Genomic DNA, 17160 nt, shown 5'->3' with positions numbered 1-17160 from the left:
TGGTGTGGCAGGGGTGCGTGTGCGTGTGGTGCGGTGTGGCAGGGGTGCGTGTGCGTGTGGAGGGGCAGGGGCGTGCGCCTGTAGTCTGGTGGGTAGGTGCGTGTCTTTGTGTGTGTAGCGTGGCGGGAATTTGTGCATTGTGATGTGTGTGCGCACGCCATGTGGCGTATGTGCGCACGCCACGCGCACACACCTGGTTCAATCTGTATTTAACTGACTGCTCCCTTTTTGATTCGAATTACTTTGTATTCAAAATATTGGTCCCTTAATTACCCACCTGAATATAAAGGTGGCAGTTTCATTTTGTGCAAATCTGGTTGGAGAAGCTCAAATGACAATTTCAAAATCTGAGTAAAGGTTCACATTCTTCAAAGACATCTGTGTGCACTCAAAAGCAGCTCATAAAAATATCTCCTCAAAGATTTAAATAAAAGATTTCCTGCTATAGCTTGTATATCGCAAAATGATTTGCTTATTCAACATTTAAGAAACAGAACTGATAAATCTGAATGACCAGATCTGCTCTGGGATCCTGTTGCTTACAAAAACTGGCAGTAGAACTTTATGCAGTCTGTCCCCTAAAGGCAATTAATTATCAAACAGGCTCTGCTGTTTATTTGCCTAGATTGCAGTACAAGGACAGAAAAAGGGTGTTGAGAGCTCGGATTCACTCATGTGAACGATCCAGATTTGAAAGCCAAAATAATCCAGAGTACAGAGATGTTTTTAAAAGAAGCACAAAAGAGCCCATAGTTCCCATTTAATTTCACACATGAAAATAATCACTCATTTAGAAAGAAACAAAAAAAATTTAGATATTCTTAGTTTGTTGATCTAACATGGGATGGCATTAATTAGGGAATTCCAAAACAGAACTGTCAATCATTCCTGGTAATAAAAAAAGGTCGAATTTGCAGACAAGTATCAGAGATCGTGCTTGAGCTGCAGCAGGGGCAGTGTCTGCAATCCCAACTAGTGTTTTGGTTCAGGGTCACTCTTCGAAATGCTACAACACACTTCACAATGGAGCAATGGGACATGCCATCTCCCACACTGCGAGGCCTGATTCAAGTCATGTCAATGGGGGCAGTTATGGAGTGAAGTCTAGCCCCCTATGCACATAATTGAACCAATGGTCTTAATTATAGTTAGTGTGTGTTTATTCATATATTTCTGATAATGATAAGAGATTTTAATGCTGGAGAATGAAGCTCTACCCATTTTGGACATCCAGTGTCAGCATCAAGAACACCCAGCTGAGATGCAGAATGCAGAATACAACACATTCAACAGCCGTAATATCAGAATATTTCTAACTGCTCCAGTGGGAGATTCTCTCCATTTCCCACAACAGCCATCTTGTGATCTCAAAAGCAACACTGCCAAACAATGCCAGATTAGGAACAATACTGTGCTCTAGGCTGAGGCCACGAGGAACTGTTTAAAAACAAAAAACTACTGCGGATGCTGGAAATCCAAAACAAAAACAGAATTACCTGGAAAAACTCAGCAGGTCTGGCAGCATCGGTGGAGAAGAAAAGAGTTGGCGTTTCGAGTCCACATGACCCTTCAACAGAACAGTTCTGTTGAAGGGTCATGTGGACGCGAAACGTCAACTCTTTTCTTCTCCACCGATGCTGCCAGACCTGCTGAGTTTTTCCAGGTAATTCTGTTTTTGTTTAGGAACTGCTTAAAGCTCACTTCAGCTAGAATCTGACTGAATAAACTTTCATTGTAGTAGCCTTGGGTGGATTGCAGCCTTGATTCAACCTACTTGCAGCACCCAGTTTGCCCCTGCTTTATTTCAGTAGCTTTTCGTTAGCTGTATGAAAGTTGGTCAGCAAAAAAAATGGAACAGCAATGAATTCCATCTCAACCCTACAGCCAATAAGATCTCACACAGTCCAGAGACACAAGCCTGTTGAAGGTTACAGGGGAAGAGAACATAGACCACAAATAACCTCTAAGCCAAATTACAAGGGCCACTAAGCTACAGTCAATGGAATTGGGCTAGAAGAAAGCAACAATTTCCAACCTAGTACACAGATTGCAAAAGATGATCAATGCTGTCTCTAGCACTTAATTAAAGCATTGCTCATATGGGACATGGGAAATATCCACATGATATCCAAATCCATCAGTACCATTATAAATGGCAGAACAGGAAGGCAAATGACTGGGCGATTATAAGTCCTCTGTTAATGCTGGTAATGATGAGAGCAAATTGAGATGATGAATTAGCACGCACACAAGCATATCTGTATAGCAATACGTACCAAATATACCCATGACAACCTTAGCAGTTCAACAGGTTAGAGTCTATTCCAGGGGTCATTGGAAACTTTTGCCATGGGTTGCAATTCTCAGCAATTTGCTCAAGCATCCTTCACAGACTTACCCAAAGGAAATTCAATACGGTTCCTTTTTGTTTAAAGAGAGATTTCAACATTTTTGCTTACTCCCTCACACGTTACAGAGCTGCAGGTGAGTCAGCAAACATGCTACAAGCTTCCGCTCGCCACATTATCCATCATTCAGCATACAAAACACCCAATCTCTTGACTGTCACATCTTCATAACCACCATAGAACTTTTCCTGACTTCCTCCTTGACCAATTATGCAGTAAGGCTCCAACAGATTGCTCCAGTTCCACTGCACAGCATAAAGAAGGCCCCAAACACATCTACAATCCCAAAAAACAGTTGTGTGAATTTCACTGCATTTCACTCTTGCCCCAAGAGCCCTTGCACAGATGTACTGCCACATGTCAGATTTTCTCCAGTGTTTTCCTCCTTCTTGGGAAGGCAGACCATACACAATGGTGGGAGAATCTGGACTTGTGACCATCAAAACCTATGCAAAATCTCAGCTGAGCTGCTGCCAACAATGTCAGAAACAAGGGGCAGGGGCGTATGAGATTGCATCACTGGACAACTACCAAGCATTAGGTTCAAACCAGGGTGATTTCAACTTTATTAGCTCAAAGATATTTTCCTGACCAACACTGCCATCCAAGTTGGAACACAAAATGAGATAATCAAGTACAAAATGCACAGCACAACAGCTTTGGGGAGCTGGGTTGGGGGAATGAACAAAACAAAACCAAAAACAAAAGCACTTACTTCGCACTTGTTTCACAATAAGTTTTGCAGGTTCAAGCCAAATCTAAATGAAAAGAAAACATGGAATAAACTGAAAAGTGAATTGAAAATAAAAAGGTTAATGAAAGTGAAATGACAATTCAGCAAGGTCTATAAACTCTATTTATGCACAGGTTTGAAGGCTGGAGTGATCCCACAGAATTCTGACCCATTATGAACATTTCACAGCACAGCACTAATGTGCAAACTCTCATCATCAATGCAATGCCACTCAAGATAATCTCAACCATCTCTTAGGTGCCTGAAAATAGCAACACACACAGATCCACACTTTAAAACATTCAATAAAGTCATTAATGCATTATCAAGAGCCAATGGCTTACAGGAAAAAAGATGAGTAAATATTTGTAAGGCTCAAGAATTAGGTACCAGACAGCCACCTGTAACTTCCTGATGTGTATCAAGTACTTAACGGAACAAAACTTACACCCTAGTGACAGTGCAGGTGCCCTTGGGGCGGAGGGTAGTGCCCCTGCCTCTGAGCCAGAAGCTCCAAGTTCAAGTTCCACTCCAAGACTTGACGGCAAAGGAAAATGCGTTCATAATACAGCCAAACAGGTAGAGAATCAACTTGTAAATTCTTCCAACACATGCCAATGGCAGATGGTCAACTTATGATGGAAAGAAATTGGCGCCTCTATCATCACTATCCATAGCTCCTGGCTACAACATGCATGCAAAGGTGTATGTTGCCACAGCAACTCAAACCCCTTAGAGGGGGCAGTTGGTTCAGTGGGCTGGAAGGCCGGTCTGGATCAGAATAGTGCCATCTCCATGGGGTTTGATCCTTGTTCCAGCTGGGGTAGATTCAGGACCTGTCTCCTTGCCCTACCTGTGGTGGAGGTCATGGCACTATGGGTTGGACTTGCCTTTGGGCAGAGAACTGAAGATGTGACAGTTCATCTAAAATGTACACTACTGTAGTGCAGACATTTCAGAAATAATGTTGCAAGGGGCTTCCAGTTTGATGTCCACTGCAAGTAATTCGTGTCATGACATACAGAACACCACCATCTTCTAGACTGTTGACCTGCTCCATAGAGCATCTATGCCGTAAAAGTGCATCTGGTTTAGGGAAAGGAATCTACTGTCTTTACTCAGTCTGGCCTATATATGGCTCCAGGTTCTCAGCTGTGGTTGACTTTCAACTGTCCACTGAAAAGCCAAGGGAAGCCATTCAGTTGTATCAAAAGAGTTACAAAAAAGTCAAATAAAAATAAAATCAGATAAACTACCCAGCATCAACCTAGGCACCGGAGATGACATAGCATACCAATCCAATGGGCCTACAAAGTCCTCCTCACTTACATCTGAGGACTAGTACCACAGATTAATCAAACAATAGCCTGATATACTCATACTCACAATGATACGCTTCAGCTTACATCCAAAACTTCTCCAAGACTATGCTTGGGTACTTCCTGTCCCACTGGGAGAGACCCATTGAGGTAGCTCAGAGTGGTACACAGATGGGAGGCCGCAGTCCCCTCAGTCCACGATATCTCATGGCATCAGGTCAAACATGGGAAAGGAAACCAGTTGATTACCATGCTTCCTCAGCAGGTTAGTCAGTACTCCTCCATGTTGAACACCACTTGGAAGAAGCATTGAGGTCGCAACGGCAGAGAATATACTCAGGTGGGGGACATCAATGTCCATCACCAAGAGTGTCTCGGTATCCCACTACTGACCAAGCTGGCTGAATCCTGAAGGAAATGTCTGCTAGACTGGGCTTCTGGCAAGAGGCAAGAGAACCAACACAAGGGAAAGTCCTACATGACCTTGCCTTCTCCAATCTACCTGTCGCAAATGCATCTGCTCATGACAGTATAGGTCAGAGTGGCCACCACACAGTCCTCGTGGAGAAGCAGTCCCATCTTCGCACTGAGGACACCATCCATTGTGTTGTGCACCTCTACCATCATGCTAAACAGGTTAGATTCAGAACAGATCCAACAGCTCAAAACTAGGCATCCATGAGGATCTGCCAGCCATTAACAGCAGCAAAATCAAACTACAATCTGTAATATTTCTCATTCTACCAGTATCATCAAAACAGGGCCAATCCTGGTTCAGTGAGTGCAGGAGCACATGCCAGGTGCAGGACCAGGAGTACCTAAAAATTAGGTGAGGCTACAACACAGGGTTACATGCATGTTAAACAGTAGAAAAAGCATGCTATAGACTGAGCTCATACATTCCAATGAGAAAGAAAACTTCCAAGGGGAGAACCCACTATCTATGGTTAACTAAAAAGGTTAAAGACAGTATCAAATTTAAAGAGAAAGCTTATATTGCACAAAGATGGGTGGAGGAACAGAAGATTGGACAGAATTTAAAGAACAGTTAAGGATGACAAAAAGATTGATGAGGTAAAAATTAGAGTGCAAGAGAAAGATAGCTGGAAACAAAGACGGATAGTAAGAGTTTCTATAAATATTTAATTAAAAGAGCTAACAAAGTGAATGTAGGTCCTATAAAAAGTGAGTATGGGGAATTAATAATGGAAGTAAGGAGATGGCGGTTGAACTGAACAGGTATTTTGCATCAGTTTTCACTATAGAGGATACAAGTGGCATCCCAGAAATAGCTGTAAATCAGGAACTTGAAGGGAGGGAGGAACTCCAGGAAATTACAATCACCAGGGAAGTGGCATTGAGCAAATTGTTGGAATTGCAGGCTGACAAGTCCTAGGGTCTTGAAAGAAGTTTTTATTTTTTCCATCACACCCCTGACTTGTGCTTTGTAGATGGTGGACAGGCTTTGGGGAGTCAGGTGGTGAGTTACTCATCACATGATTCCTAGCCTCTGACCTGCTCATGTAGCCACAGTATTTATATGGCTAGTCCAGTTCAGTTTCTGGTCAATGGTAACCCCAGGATGTTGATAGTGGGGGATTCAGTGATGGTAATGCCATTGAACATCAAGGGGCAATGGTTGGATTCTCGCTTGCTGGAGATGGTCATTGCCTGGCCCTTGTGTGGCACAAATGTCACTTGCCACTTGTCAACCCATGCCTGGATATTGTCCCGGTCTTGCTGCATTTGGACATAGGCTGCTTCAGTATCTGAGGAGTCGTGAATGGTGCTGAACATTGCGCAATCATCAGCAAACATCCCCACTTCTGACCTTATGATGGAAGGGAGGTCATTGATGAAGCAGCTGAAGATGGTTGGGCCGAGGACACTACCCTGAGGAACTCCTGCAGTGATGCCCTGGAGCTGAGATGGCTGACCTCCAACAACCACAACCATCTTCTTTTGTGTAATAAAATAAAAACAAAAAACTGCGGATGCTGGAAATCCAAAGCAAAAATAAAAATACCTGGAAAAACTCAGTAGGTCTGGCAGCATCTGCCATGAGGAACACAGTTAACGTTTCGAGTCCGGATGACTCTTCAACAGAACTAAGGAAAAATAGAACAGAGACAAAATATAAGCTGGTTTAAGGGGGTGGGGGGGGGAACAGGTAGAGCTGGATAGAGGGCCAGTGATAGGTGGAGATAGTCAAAAGATGTCATAGACAAAAGGACAAAGAAGTGTTGAAGGTGGTGATATTATCTAAGGAATGTGCTAATTAAGGGTAGAAAGCAGGACATGCAAGGTACAGATAGCCCTAGTGGGGGTGGGGTGGGGGGGAAGGGATCGAAATAGGCTAAAAGGTAGAGATTAAACAATGGATGGAAATACATTTAAAAATAATGGAAATAGGTGGGAAAATAAAAATCTATATAAATTATTGGGGAAAAAAAGGGGATCGGAAAGGGGGTGGGGATGGAGGACAGAGTTCATGATCTAAAATTGATGAACTCAATATTCAGTCCAGAAGGCTGTAAATTGCCTAGTCGGAAGATGAGGTGCTGTTCCTCCAGTTTGCGTCGAGCTTCACTGGAACAATGCAGCAGGCCAAGGACGGACATGTGGGCATGAGAGCAGGGTGGAGTGTTGAAATGGCAAGCGACAGGGAGGTCTGGGTAATGCTTGCGGACAGACCAAAGGTCTCCAACCAATGGAGAGTTTTCCCCGTAGTGAAATAATTGCTGCGTTTGTTTTAATTTTCCAAACTTCCCTAGATTTGCAGGAGGTTCCATTAGATTGGAAAACAGCAAATGTAACTCCTTTATTCAAAAAGGGAGGGAGACAAAAAGCGGAAAACCACAGGCCAGTTAGCTTAACATCTGTCTTAGGGAAAATGTTAGAAGTTATTATTAAAGATGTTACAGCAGGGCACTTAGAAAAGTTTACAGCAATGAGGCAGAATCAACATGGCTTTGTGAGAGGGAAATCATGTTTAACCAATTTATTGGAGTTCTTTGAAGGAGTCACATTTGCTGTGGATAAATCGGAACCAGTGGATGTACTGTGCTTAGATTTCCAGAAGGTATTTGATAAGGTGCCACATCAAAGGTTATTGCAGAAAATATAAAAGCTCATGGTGTAGTGGGTAACATATTAGCATTGATAGAAGATAGGCTAGCTAACAGGAAACAGAGGGTAGCCATAAATGTGTCTTTTTCTGGTTGGCAGGGTGTAATGAGTGATGTGTCACAGGGATCAGTGCTGGGGCCTCAACTTTTTACAAGTCAAAGGCACAGATGGTATGGCTGCTGATGACTCAAAGATAGGTAAGAAAGTAAGTTGTGAAGAGGCTACAAAGTGACATAGATAGGTTAAGGTGGGAAAAGGCCTGGTAAATGGAGCATAATGTGGGCAGATGTGAAATTGTCCATTTTAGCAGGAAGAATAAAAAAGTAGCATATTATCTAAATGGTGAGATTGCAGAGCTCAGATTCAGAGGATGATCTGGGTGTTGAATCACTAAAGGCTTGTATGCAGGTATAGCAAGTAATTAGGAAAGCTAATTAAATGTTATCGTTTATTGCAAGGGGAATTGAATACAAAAGTAGGGAAGTTATGCTTCACTTGTACAGGACACTGGTGAGGCCACATCTGGAGTATTGTATACAGCACTGGTCTCCTTATTTAAGGAAAGATGTAAATGCATTAGAAGCAGTTCAGAGAAGGTTTACTAGGCTAATACCAGGACTGGGCGGGTTGTCTTATGAGGAAATGTTGTAGACAGTTTAGGCTTATATCCACTGGAGATTAGAAGAGTAAGAGGTGACTTGATCGAAACCTTTAAAATCCTGGAGAGGATGTTTCCTCTTGTGGGAGAATCTAGAACTAGGGGTCGCTCATTTAAGACAGAGATGAGGGAAATTCTTTCTATCAGAGGGTAGTGAGTCTTTGGAACGCTCCTTCTCAAAAGATAGTGGAAGCAGGGTCTTTGAATATTCTTAAGGCACAGCTAAATAGATTCTTGATTAACAAGGGGTTGAAAGGTTATTGGGGATGGTGGCAGGTTACAAATCAGCCATGATCTTACTGAATGGTGGAGCGGGCTTGAAGGGCCGAGTGGGCAATCCTGCTCCTAGTTCACATGAATTTAGCAATCCCACAACCAACCAATCAGATCAATGCTCTGCAGTCTTGCCACATTCAGTCATGAATTAAACAGCTAACCAGAAGAGGAGGTACCATCAGCAATCCCATTCTCAATGATGGCAGACCCCAGCAAGTAAGTGCAAAAGACAAGGTGTTTGAAGCCACCTTCAACCAGTGTCAAGTGGAAGACCCATCTCAGTTTCCCAACCCCCCATCCCAAGATCCCACCATCAGAGAAACCAGTCTTCAGCCAATTAGATTTAATCCACATAATATCAAGGGCCAGCTAAGTGCACTAGATACAGCAAAGGCTACAGGCCCTGACAACATCCCAACTTTAGTATTGAAAACCTACACTCCAGAACTAGCTACACTTCGAGCCAGTCTGTTCCAGCACAGCTATAAGACTGGCATCTATCCAACATAGTAGAAAATTTCCCAGCTAAGTCCAACACACAAAAATTAGGGCAAACCCGATCCAGCCAATTACTGCCCCAATCTACTCAATCATCAGCAAAGTGATGGAAGGTGTCGTCAACATTACTATCAAGCATCACTTACTCACAACTAATTTCACCAATGCTCAGTTTGTGTTCTGCCAGTCCCACTAGGCTCCAATACAGTCTTGATCTAAACATGAGCAAAAGAGCTCAAGAGGTGAGGTGATAGTGACCGTCCTTGACATCAAGGCAGCATTTGACCGAGTGTGGCATCAAGGAGCCCTGGCAAAATTGAAGTCAATGAGAATCAGGGGGAAAACTCTCCACTGGTTGGAGTCATACTTAGCTCAAAGGAAGATGGCTGTAGTGCTGGAAATCAAACAGCTCAGCCCCAGGGGAGTGCCCTAGGCAAAATCATCTTCCATTGCTTCATCAGTGACCCTTCCTTCATCATAAGGTCAGAAGTGGGCATGTTCACTAATGGTTGCTACATAGTGCCATACAGGTGGCAGGCACTGACTATCTCCAACAAGAGAAAGTCTAGCCACTTCTCTTTGATATTCAACTGCATTTCCATCTTCTATTCCCCCATCAACATTCTAGTGTCACCATTGACAAGAAAATTAACTGGAACAGCCATATAAATACAGTGGCTACAAGAGCAGGTTAGAAGCTGTATATTTTACGGTGAGGGACTCTCATCCTGACTCCCCAAATCTTGTCCACCATCTACAAGGCGCAAGTCAGGAGTGTGGTGGAATACTCTTCACTTGCTTGGATGAGTGAAGACAACAACACTCAAGAAGCTTGACATCATCCAGGAGAAAGCAACCTGGCTGATCGGCATCCCAATCATCACCAGCACACAGCATCTGCAGTGTGTACCCATAATATGCACTGCTACAACTCACCAAGGTTTCTTTGGCAGCAACTCCTAAACCTGCGCCCTCTGCGACCTGGAAAGGCAAGGGCAGCAGGTGCACGAGAACACAATCATCTCCAAATTCCATCACACCATCCTGACTTAGAATTATATCGCCCTGCCTTCATCATCGCTGGGTCAAAAACCTGGAACTCCCCACCTAGCAGCTCTGTGGGTGTACCTTCACTTCACAGACTGCAATAATTCAAAGCAGCCACTCACCACCACCTTCTCAAGGGAAATTAGATAATAAATGCTGGCCTTGCCAGCAAAGCCCACATCTAGTGAACAAATAAAAAAAAGACTAATCAAAAACACTAAACGTCATAGCTCCTTCCCCACCCCACTCTCCAAATATTTTCAATGCTGGATGGGGTTGCTGAATCAATGCCACTGTGATCACCACTGACACTTAGACCATTACAGAATGGAGCTGAGCTGGTCGGAAACAGTAAATTATTCAATTACTCAACAGGTTACCTGGAGGGAACATCTTTTATTGACTTGTTCTAGGAACTTCAATGAAACCTTAACACTCATTTAAGTAAAAAATGAATTTACAAAATCTGCTGGTCAAAAAAACATCAGGAGCTGAGTTTATACACCATCAAAAATCTTGGTGTGTTCCTTCAATCTCCTCTGTTTCTTTGGAACATGGCATTGAAAAGTTCAGTAAAACACTGAAAAAAATGTACTGTATTGTCAGCATTTGATTTTGTTTTACATTTATATTCCATACAAAATTACTGCACTGTGGGAGAGTACAATTGGAAATGAATCTCAGGATGTATCCAGTACATTACTCTATAATTAGCTGAAGATGTTAAGATCATTTCTTGGTCATCTCAACTCCGTCTCAGTTGACAGCTGTAAAAGCAATCGCACAATCCCAAGAAACCCCCCCTTCCCCTTCCATTCCTTCAAACAGTCACTTCTCCCATCTAGCCTAGGTTTTTAAACAGGCAGTTGTAATCACTGTAGCTTGCTTTTTCTCTGAAGGGACTTTGTTTCTCAGAGTTTCATTTAGTGTTGGAAGGGAGGCAATTGCACTAGTCAAACCCACTCGTAAATCCTGGGCAAACATCAAACACTGTATGCAAAACTCACCACATCCCATACTGAAGATTGGTAGAATTCACATTGGTAGAATTTCAGAAAAATTTCAACTTAAATAAGGGCAATTATGTGGGTGTGAAAGCTAAGCTAGCTGAAGAGAAGTGGGATACTAGGCTAGGGGATAGATCAATAGAGGAGCAGTGGCAGGTATTTAAGAGGATATTTTAGAATATCCAGAATAAGTATATTCCTACTATAAAGAAAAAATTTTAAAGGGAGGACCCACCACCCGTGGTTAACTAAAGAAGTTAAGGAAAGCATCAAACTTAAGGAAAAAGCATATAACTGTGCAAAGATGAGTGGCAGGTCAGATGATTGGTCAGAATATAAAGAACAGCAGAGAATGACTAAAAGCCTAATCAGGAGAAGGAAATTACAGTATGAGAGAAAGCTAACTAGAAATGTAAAAAACAGATAGCAAGAGTTTCTACAGGTATTTAAAAAGGAAAAAAGTAAAGTGAGTGTTAATCCTCTGGAGGGTGACATTGGGGAGTTAATAGTAGATAATAAGGAAATGGCGGGTTAAATGAACAAATATTTTGTTTCTGATATCACTACACAGAATACAAAAAATAATATTCCAGTAATAACTGTAAATCAGGATGTGGAAGGGAGAGAGGTATTGGTGAAATTACAATCACTAGGGAAGCGGTACTGAGCAAACTGATGGAGCTGCAGGCTGACAAGTCTCCAGAAAGGGAAAGGTAGGGCAAACAAATCCAGAACTCCCTGGGTGAAAAAGGAGATAGAAATTATTTTTAAAAAAGACAGGTATCAGGTAAAAAATGCAATCGAGAACCAAGAGGAATACAGAAGGTTCAGAGGGGAGGTGAAAAAGCATATTAGAGAAGCAAGGAGGGATTATGAGAAAAGACTGGCAGCCAACATAAAGGGGAATCCCATAGTCTTCTATCGGCACATAAATAGTAAAAGGGTGGTAAAAGGATCAGGGCCAATAAGGGACCAACAAGGGAATTTATACATGGATGAAGGGGCCATGGCTGAGCTATTAAATGAATACTTTGCATCCGTCTTACTGAGGTAGATGCTAGCCAGGCCATGGTGACAGACGAGGAAACTCTGTCACTAGAAGGGTTCAAAATTGATAAGGAGGAAGTGTTGAATAGACTGTTGGTACTTAAAGTTGACAAGACACAGGACCGGACGAGATGACCCAAGGATACTGAAGTAAGAGAGAGCAGAAATTGCAGGGGCACTGGCCATAATTTTTCAGTATTCCCTAGGCTCAGGGGAGGTGCCAGAGGACTGGAGAATTGCAAATATTACGCAATTGTTCAAAAAAAGGTTATAAGGATAAGCCCAGTAGTTAAAGACCAATCAGTGGTGGGCAGGATTCTAGAAATAATTATTTGGGAGAGAATGAGTAGTCACATGGAAAAATATGGGTTGATAAGGAAGAGCCAGCATGGATTTCTAAATGGGAAATCATGTTTAACTAACTTAGGGTTTTTTGAAGAGGTAACAGAAAAGGTCGATGAGGGTAATGCTGTTGATGTGGTGTACATGGACTTTCAAAAGGCATTTGACACAGTGCCACACAACAGACTTGTGAGAGAAGTTATTGCCCATGTAATAAAAGGGACAGTAGCAATGTGGATACACAATAAAAGGGACAGTAGCAATGTGGATACACAATTGGCTGAAAAATAGGAAGCAGAGAGTAATGGTCAATGGATATTTTTCGGGCTGGAGGAAGGTTTGTACTGGAGTTCCCCAGGCGTTGTGGTTGGGACCCTTGCTTTTCCTGATATATATTACAGATCTAGATCCTGGTGTGCAGGGGACAATTTCAAAGTTTGTGGATGATACAAAGCTTGGGGGTGTTGTAAACTGCTAGGATGATGCTGTAGAGCTTCAAAAGGGTGTAGACAAGATGGTGGAGTGGGCAGATAGGTGTCAGATGAAGTTCAATGTGGAGAAGTGTGAGGTGATGCATGTTGGTAGGAAGAACATGGGCAGACAATATAAAATAAGGGGTGAAATTTTGAAAGGGATGCAGGTGCAGTAGCAAAAAGACCTGGGTGTATATGTGCATAGATCATTGAAGGTGGTAGGGTAGGTGGAGAGAGCAGTTAATAAAGCATTTGGTATCCTGGGCTTTATTAATAGGGGCATAGTGTGCAAGAGCAAGGAGGTTATGCTGAATTTATGTAAGACACTCGTTAGGCCTCAGCTGGAGCATTGTGTACAGTTCTGGGTGCCACATTATAGGAAGGATGTGAACACATTGCAAATAGTGCAGAACAGGTTGCAAGAATGTTTTCAGGGATGAGAAACTTCAGTTACGAAGATAGATTGGAGAGATTAGGACTGGTTCTCCTTGGAGAGAAGGCGGCTAAAAGGAGATTTGATAGAGATGTTCAAAATCATGAGGGGGCTGGACAGAGTAGATAGGGAGAAGCCGTTCCCGCTCGTAAAAGGAACAAGAAGGAGGGGGCACAGGTTTAAAGTGATTTGCAAAAGAAGCAAATGTGATGTCAGAAAAAACTTTTTCACACAACGAGTGGTTCAGGTCTGGAATGCACGGCCTGGAAGTGTGGTGGAGGCAGCTTCAATCGAGGCATTCAAGAGGGCATTAGATGATTATTTGAATAGAAACAATGTGCAGGGGTAAGGGGAAAAGGCAGAGCAATGGCACTAGGTCATAATGCTCATTTGGAGAGCCTATACAGACATGATGGGCCAAACGGCCTCCTTCTATGCTGTTAAAATTCTGTGCTTCAGGGTCCTAATGGACTTCATCCTAGGGACTTAAAAGAGGTGGCTGAGGTAGTAGATGCGTTACTGTTAATTTTCCAAAATTCGCTAGATTCTGGAAAGATTCCATCAGACTGGAAAGTAGCAAATATAACCTCTGTATTCAAGAAGGGAGACAGACAGAAAACAGGAAACTATAAGCCAGTTAACTTGATGTCTGTTGAGGGGAAGGCGTTAGAATCGATCATCAAGGAAGTCATAGCTGGGCATAGAGAAACTCAAGGTAATCAAGAAGAATCAGCATGGTGTTGTGAAAAGGAAATCACATTTAACCAATTTATTAGCGTTCTTTGAAAGACTAATATGTGCTGTGGATAAAGGGGAGCCTGTAGACATACTGTACTTGGATTTCCAGAAGGCATTTGATAAGGTGCCACACCAAAAGTTATTGTGGAAAATAAAAGCTCATCATGTAGGGCATAACATATTAGCATGGATAGAAGATTGGCTGGCTAGCAGGTAACAGAGTATGCATATATGGGTCTTTGTCTGATTGGCAGGATGTGGCAAGTGGAGTCCCACAATGGTCTGTGCTGGGGCCTCAACTTTTTACAATTTACATCAATGACTTAGATGAGGCGAGCGAAAGCATGGTAACTAAATTTGCAGACAACACAAAGATGGGAAGGAAAACATGATGTGACGTGGGCATAAGGAGGTTGCAGACAGATATAGATAGGTTGAGTGAGTGGGCAAAAATATGGTAGATGGAGTATAATGTGGGAAAATGTAAAGTTGTTCACTCTGGCAGGAAGAATAAAAAGCAAAGTATTACTTAAACAGAGAACGACTGCAGGATTCTGAGGTGTGGAGGGATTTAGGTGTTCTGGTGCACAAGTCACAAAAAGTTAGTATTCAGGTACAGCATTAAGAAGGCTAATGGAATGCTATATTTTATTGACAGAGGAATTGAACATGAAAATAAGGAGCATTGTGTACAGTTCTGGGCGCCACATTATAGGAAGGATGTGAACACATTGCAGAAGGTGCAGAACAGGTTTGCAAGAATGTTTCCAGGGATGAGAAACTTCAGTTATGAATATAGATTGGAGAGATTAGGACTGTTCTCCTTGGAGGGGAGAAGGCTAAAAGGAGATTTGATAGAGATGTTCAAAATCATGAGGGGGCTGGACAGAGTAGATAGGGAGAAGCCATTCCCGCTCGTAAAAGGAAGGATGTTATACTTCAGTTATACAGGGCATTGGTGAGATTACACCTCAAATACTGTGTGCAATTTTGGTCTCCTTATTTAAGGAAGGATGTAAATCCATTGGATGCGGTTCAGAGGAGGTTTACTAAATTGATACCTGGAATGAGATGGGGTGCCTTATGAGGAAAGGTTAGACAGACTGGGCTTGTTTCCACTGGAGCCTAGTAGAGTGAGGGGTGAATTGATTTAAGTATATAAGATCCTGAATGGTCTTGACATGGAAAGGACGTGGAAAGGGGGTTTCCTCTTGTGGGTGAGTCCAGAACCAGGGGACACTGTTTTAAAATTAAGGGTTGCCCTTATAGGACAGAAATGAGGAGAAATTCTTTTCTCTCAGAGACTTGTGCGACTTTGGAACTCTTTCCCTCAGAAGGCATGGCAAGCGGAGTCATTGAATATTTTTAAGGCAGAGGTAGATAGATTCTTGTTAGGCAAGGGAATCAAAGGTTATCGGGGGTAAATGGGAATGTGGAACAACAAACACAAACAGATCAGCCATGGTCTTACTGAATGGCGGAGAGGCCAAATGGCCTACTTTTCCTCCTATTTAATATGCTCGGATGTTCGTAAAAGCACCCTTCTCCTACCTGCAAGTCCATTCGTGAACCACTGTTGAAGTCTCTGAATCAGATTGCAATCTGTGCTTCACTAAAAATCTGTTCCACACTGTCAACACTCTCTCACTCCAACTGGAGTGAGCAGTTCCCAGACTCAATATCAAACCACCAAGACACTGATGCCTGAAATGGATTTGATGAAAGAGCAGTATCCTGACAGTGTGACAGGTAGCCTCCTTGAAATTTCCTGTGTTGGCCCGATATAACCCATAGTGGTAATTTTATACACATCAATGCATATAGATAATAGATATAGAGTGCATGAACAGTGAGAATAGGTGATGGCAGGAGATGATCAGCAGTGCTGGTCCAGGGAAAAGTAGAGATAATTAGCAATGGGATAAGGAGAGCCGTGAGATGTGACTTAGGCTGGGGGTTTGGTAGGACAGGGGTGAGAAGCTTGAGGATGGAGTACAAAGTTGCAGGGAAGTGGGAAAAAGGGCATGGTGCCTGGATGAGGTGAAGGTGGAGAACAGAATGTGAAGGAGAGTCCTTCTCCTCTCTCCCCAGAGTTTAAAAATAATAGCTAGGTTGCAAAATCCTGTATTATTTAATCAGCAGATGACATTTGCTGTTGAACCAAGCCATTCCTCCATTAGCATACAGCATTTTTAATGGCACTCCAACAGCACAATTTATTACAAAAGTAGGTTCTTTTGAGCTGCAGCCTGAAGTGAGTAAGCATTCCAATCATTCCTGGCAAAGAAATAATTAAACCCTTATTGACATGTGGCATGTTTAATTAGATGTTATGATCCTAAAGGTACAGAACTTCACCTTAGCATGATACATGGTTACAAAGCTCTACCCCACACAAGGTCAGAGTACTACCCCACAAGAAGATCATTAGCCAATTTAGCATTATCAGCACCAACAGCAAAAGATCCACTATTATTCACAGAAAAAGTCATTTACATTTTTCTTTAAAACTGTCACTTTGGACTTTACAGGGAGATTGTTGTAATCCAAATACTGATAGTATATTCCATCAGAAAACTTGAGCTGAAAAGATGTCTCATTAACTGACTGGAGGGTGGTGGGGGTCAGTCAAAACTCGGATCTGCATTAGTGATGTGAGAGTGTGCTCATCTGTCTGGTTGGGGAGTAAACTCTGATAGTAGACATCGAAAGTCCCGCGTCAACATTTAAGTCATTTCCCACTGAGGATGTACCAGCACCAGTTACCACTCATTCAGGCACATCCAGTATTAGCCCCATTACTACACACAGTAACATTAGAGATTAAAAATAAACTAGAATTTTAAGTCCTTCTCATTCTGATCATATTTGCTTTGTTTAAATTCTGTGCCCAATAATCTCCAAAACAGCACAGCTAATATCTCAATATTTGTAACTTCTATAAACAAACTATTCTGCTCATTGTAAACAAATGGCATAGGAGAGGAAAGTGTGTGTTTGGAAAGCTAAAGTATTTTGTCTGCGGCAATTACAAGAAAAAACACACACACAT

At 42.4% G+C, this 17160-nt stretch overlaps 1 protein-coding gene across 5 annotated transcripts in view; it reads right to left on the bottom strand.

The window, feature by feature from the left end:
• The window catches only part of farp2 (FERM, RhoGEF and pleckstrin domain protein 2), a 188895-nt gene that overhangs the window by 120263 nt on the left and 51472 nt on the right, over positions 1-17160 (bottom strand). For all 5 annotated transcript variants that reach the window (XR_013579581.1, XM_078563521.1, XM_078563524.1 and 2 more), the window contains exon 3: positions 3124-3166. Coding sequence is in view for 4 of the 5 variants with exons in the window: in XM_078563521.1 (XP_078419647.1) it covers positions 3124-3166 (43 nt within the window). In the remaining variant the exon portion in view is untranslated. The remainder of the gene's footprint in view (positions 1-3123; positions 3167-17160) is intronic.

Source organism: Cetorhinus maximus, chromosome 19 (genome assembly GCF_964194155.1).
Source record: "Cetorhinus maximus chromosome 19, sCetMax3.hap1.1, whole genome shotgun sequence".
Taxonomy (NCBI): Eukaryota; Metazoa; Chordata; class Chondrichthyes; order Lamniformes; family Cetorhinidae; genus Cetorhinus; species Cetorhinus maximus.
Note: the sequence above shows the minus strand (reverse complement) of the source record. Positions and strands in the feature narration are given on the sequence as shown.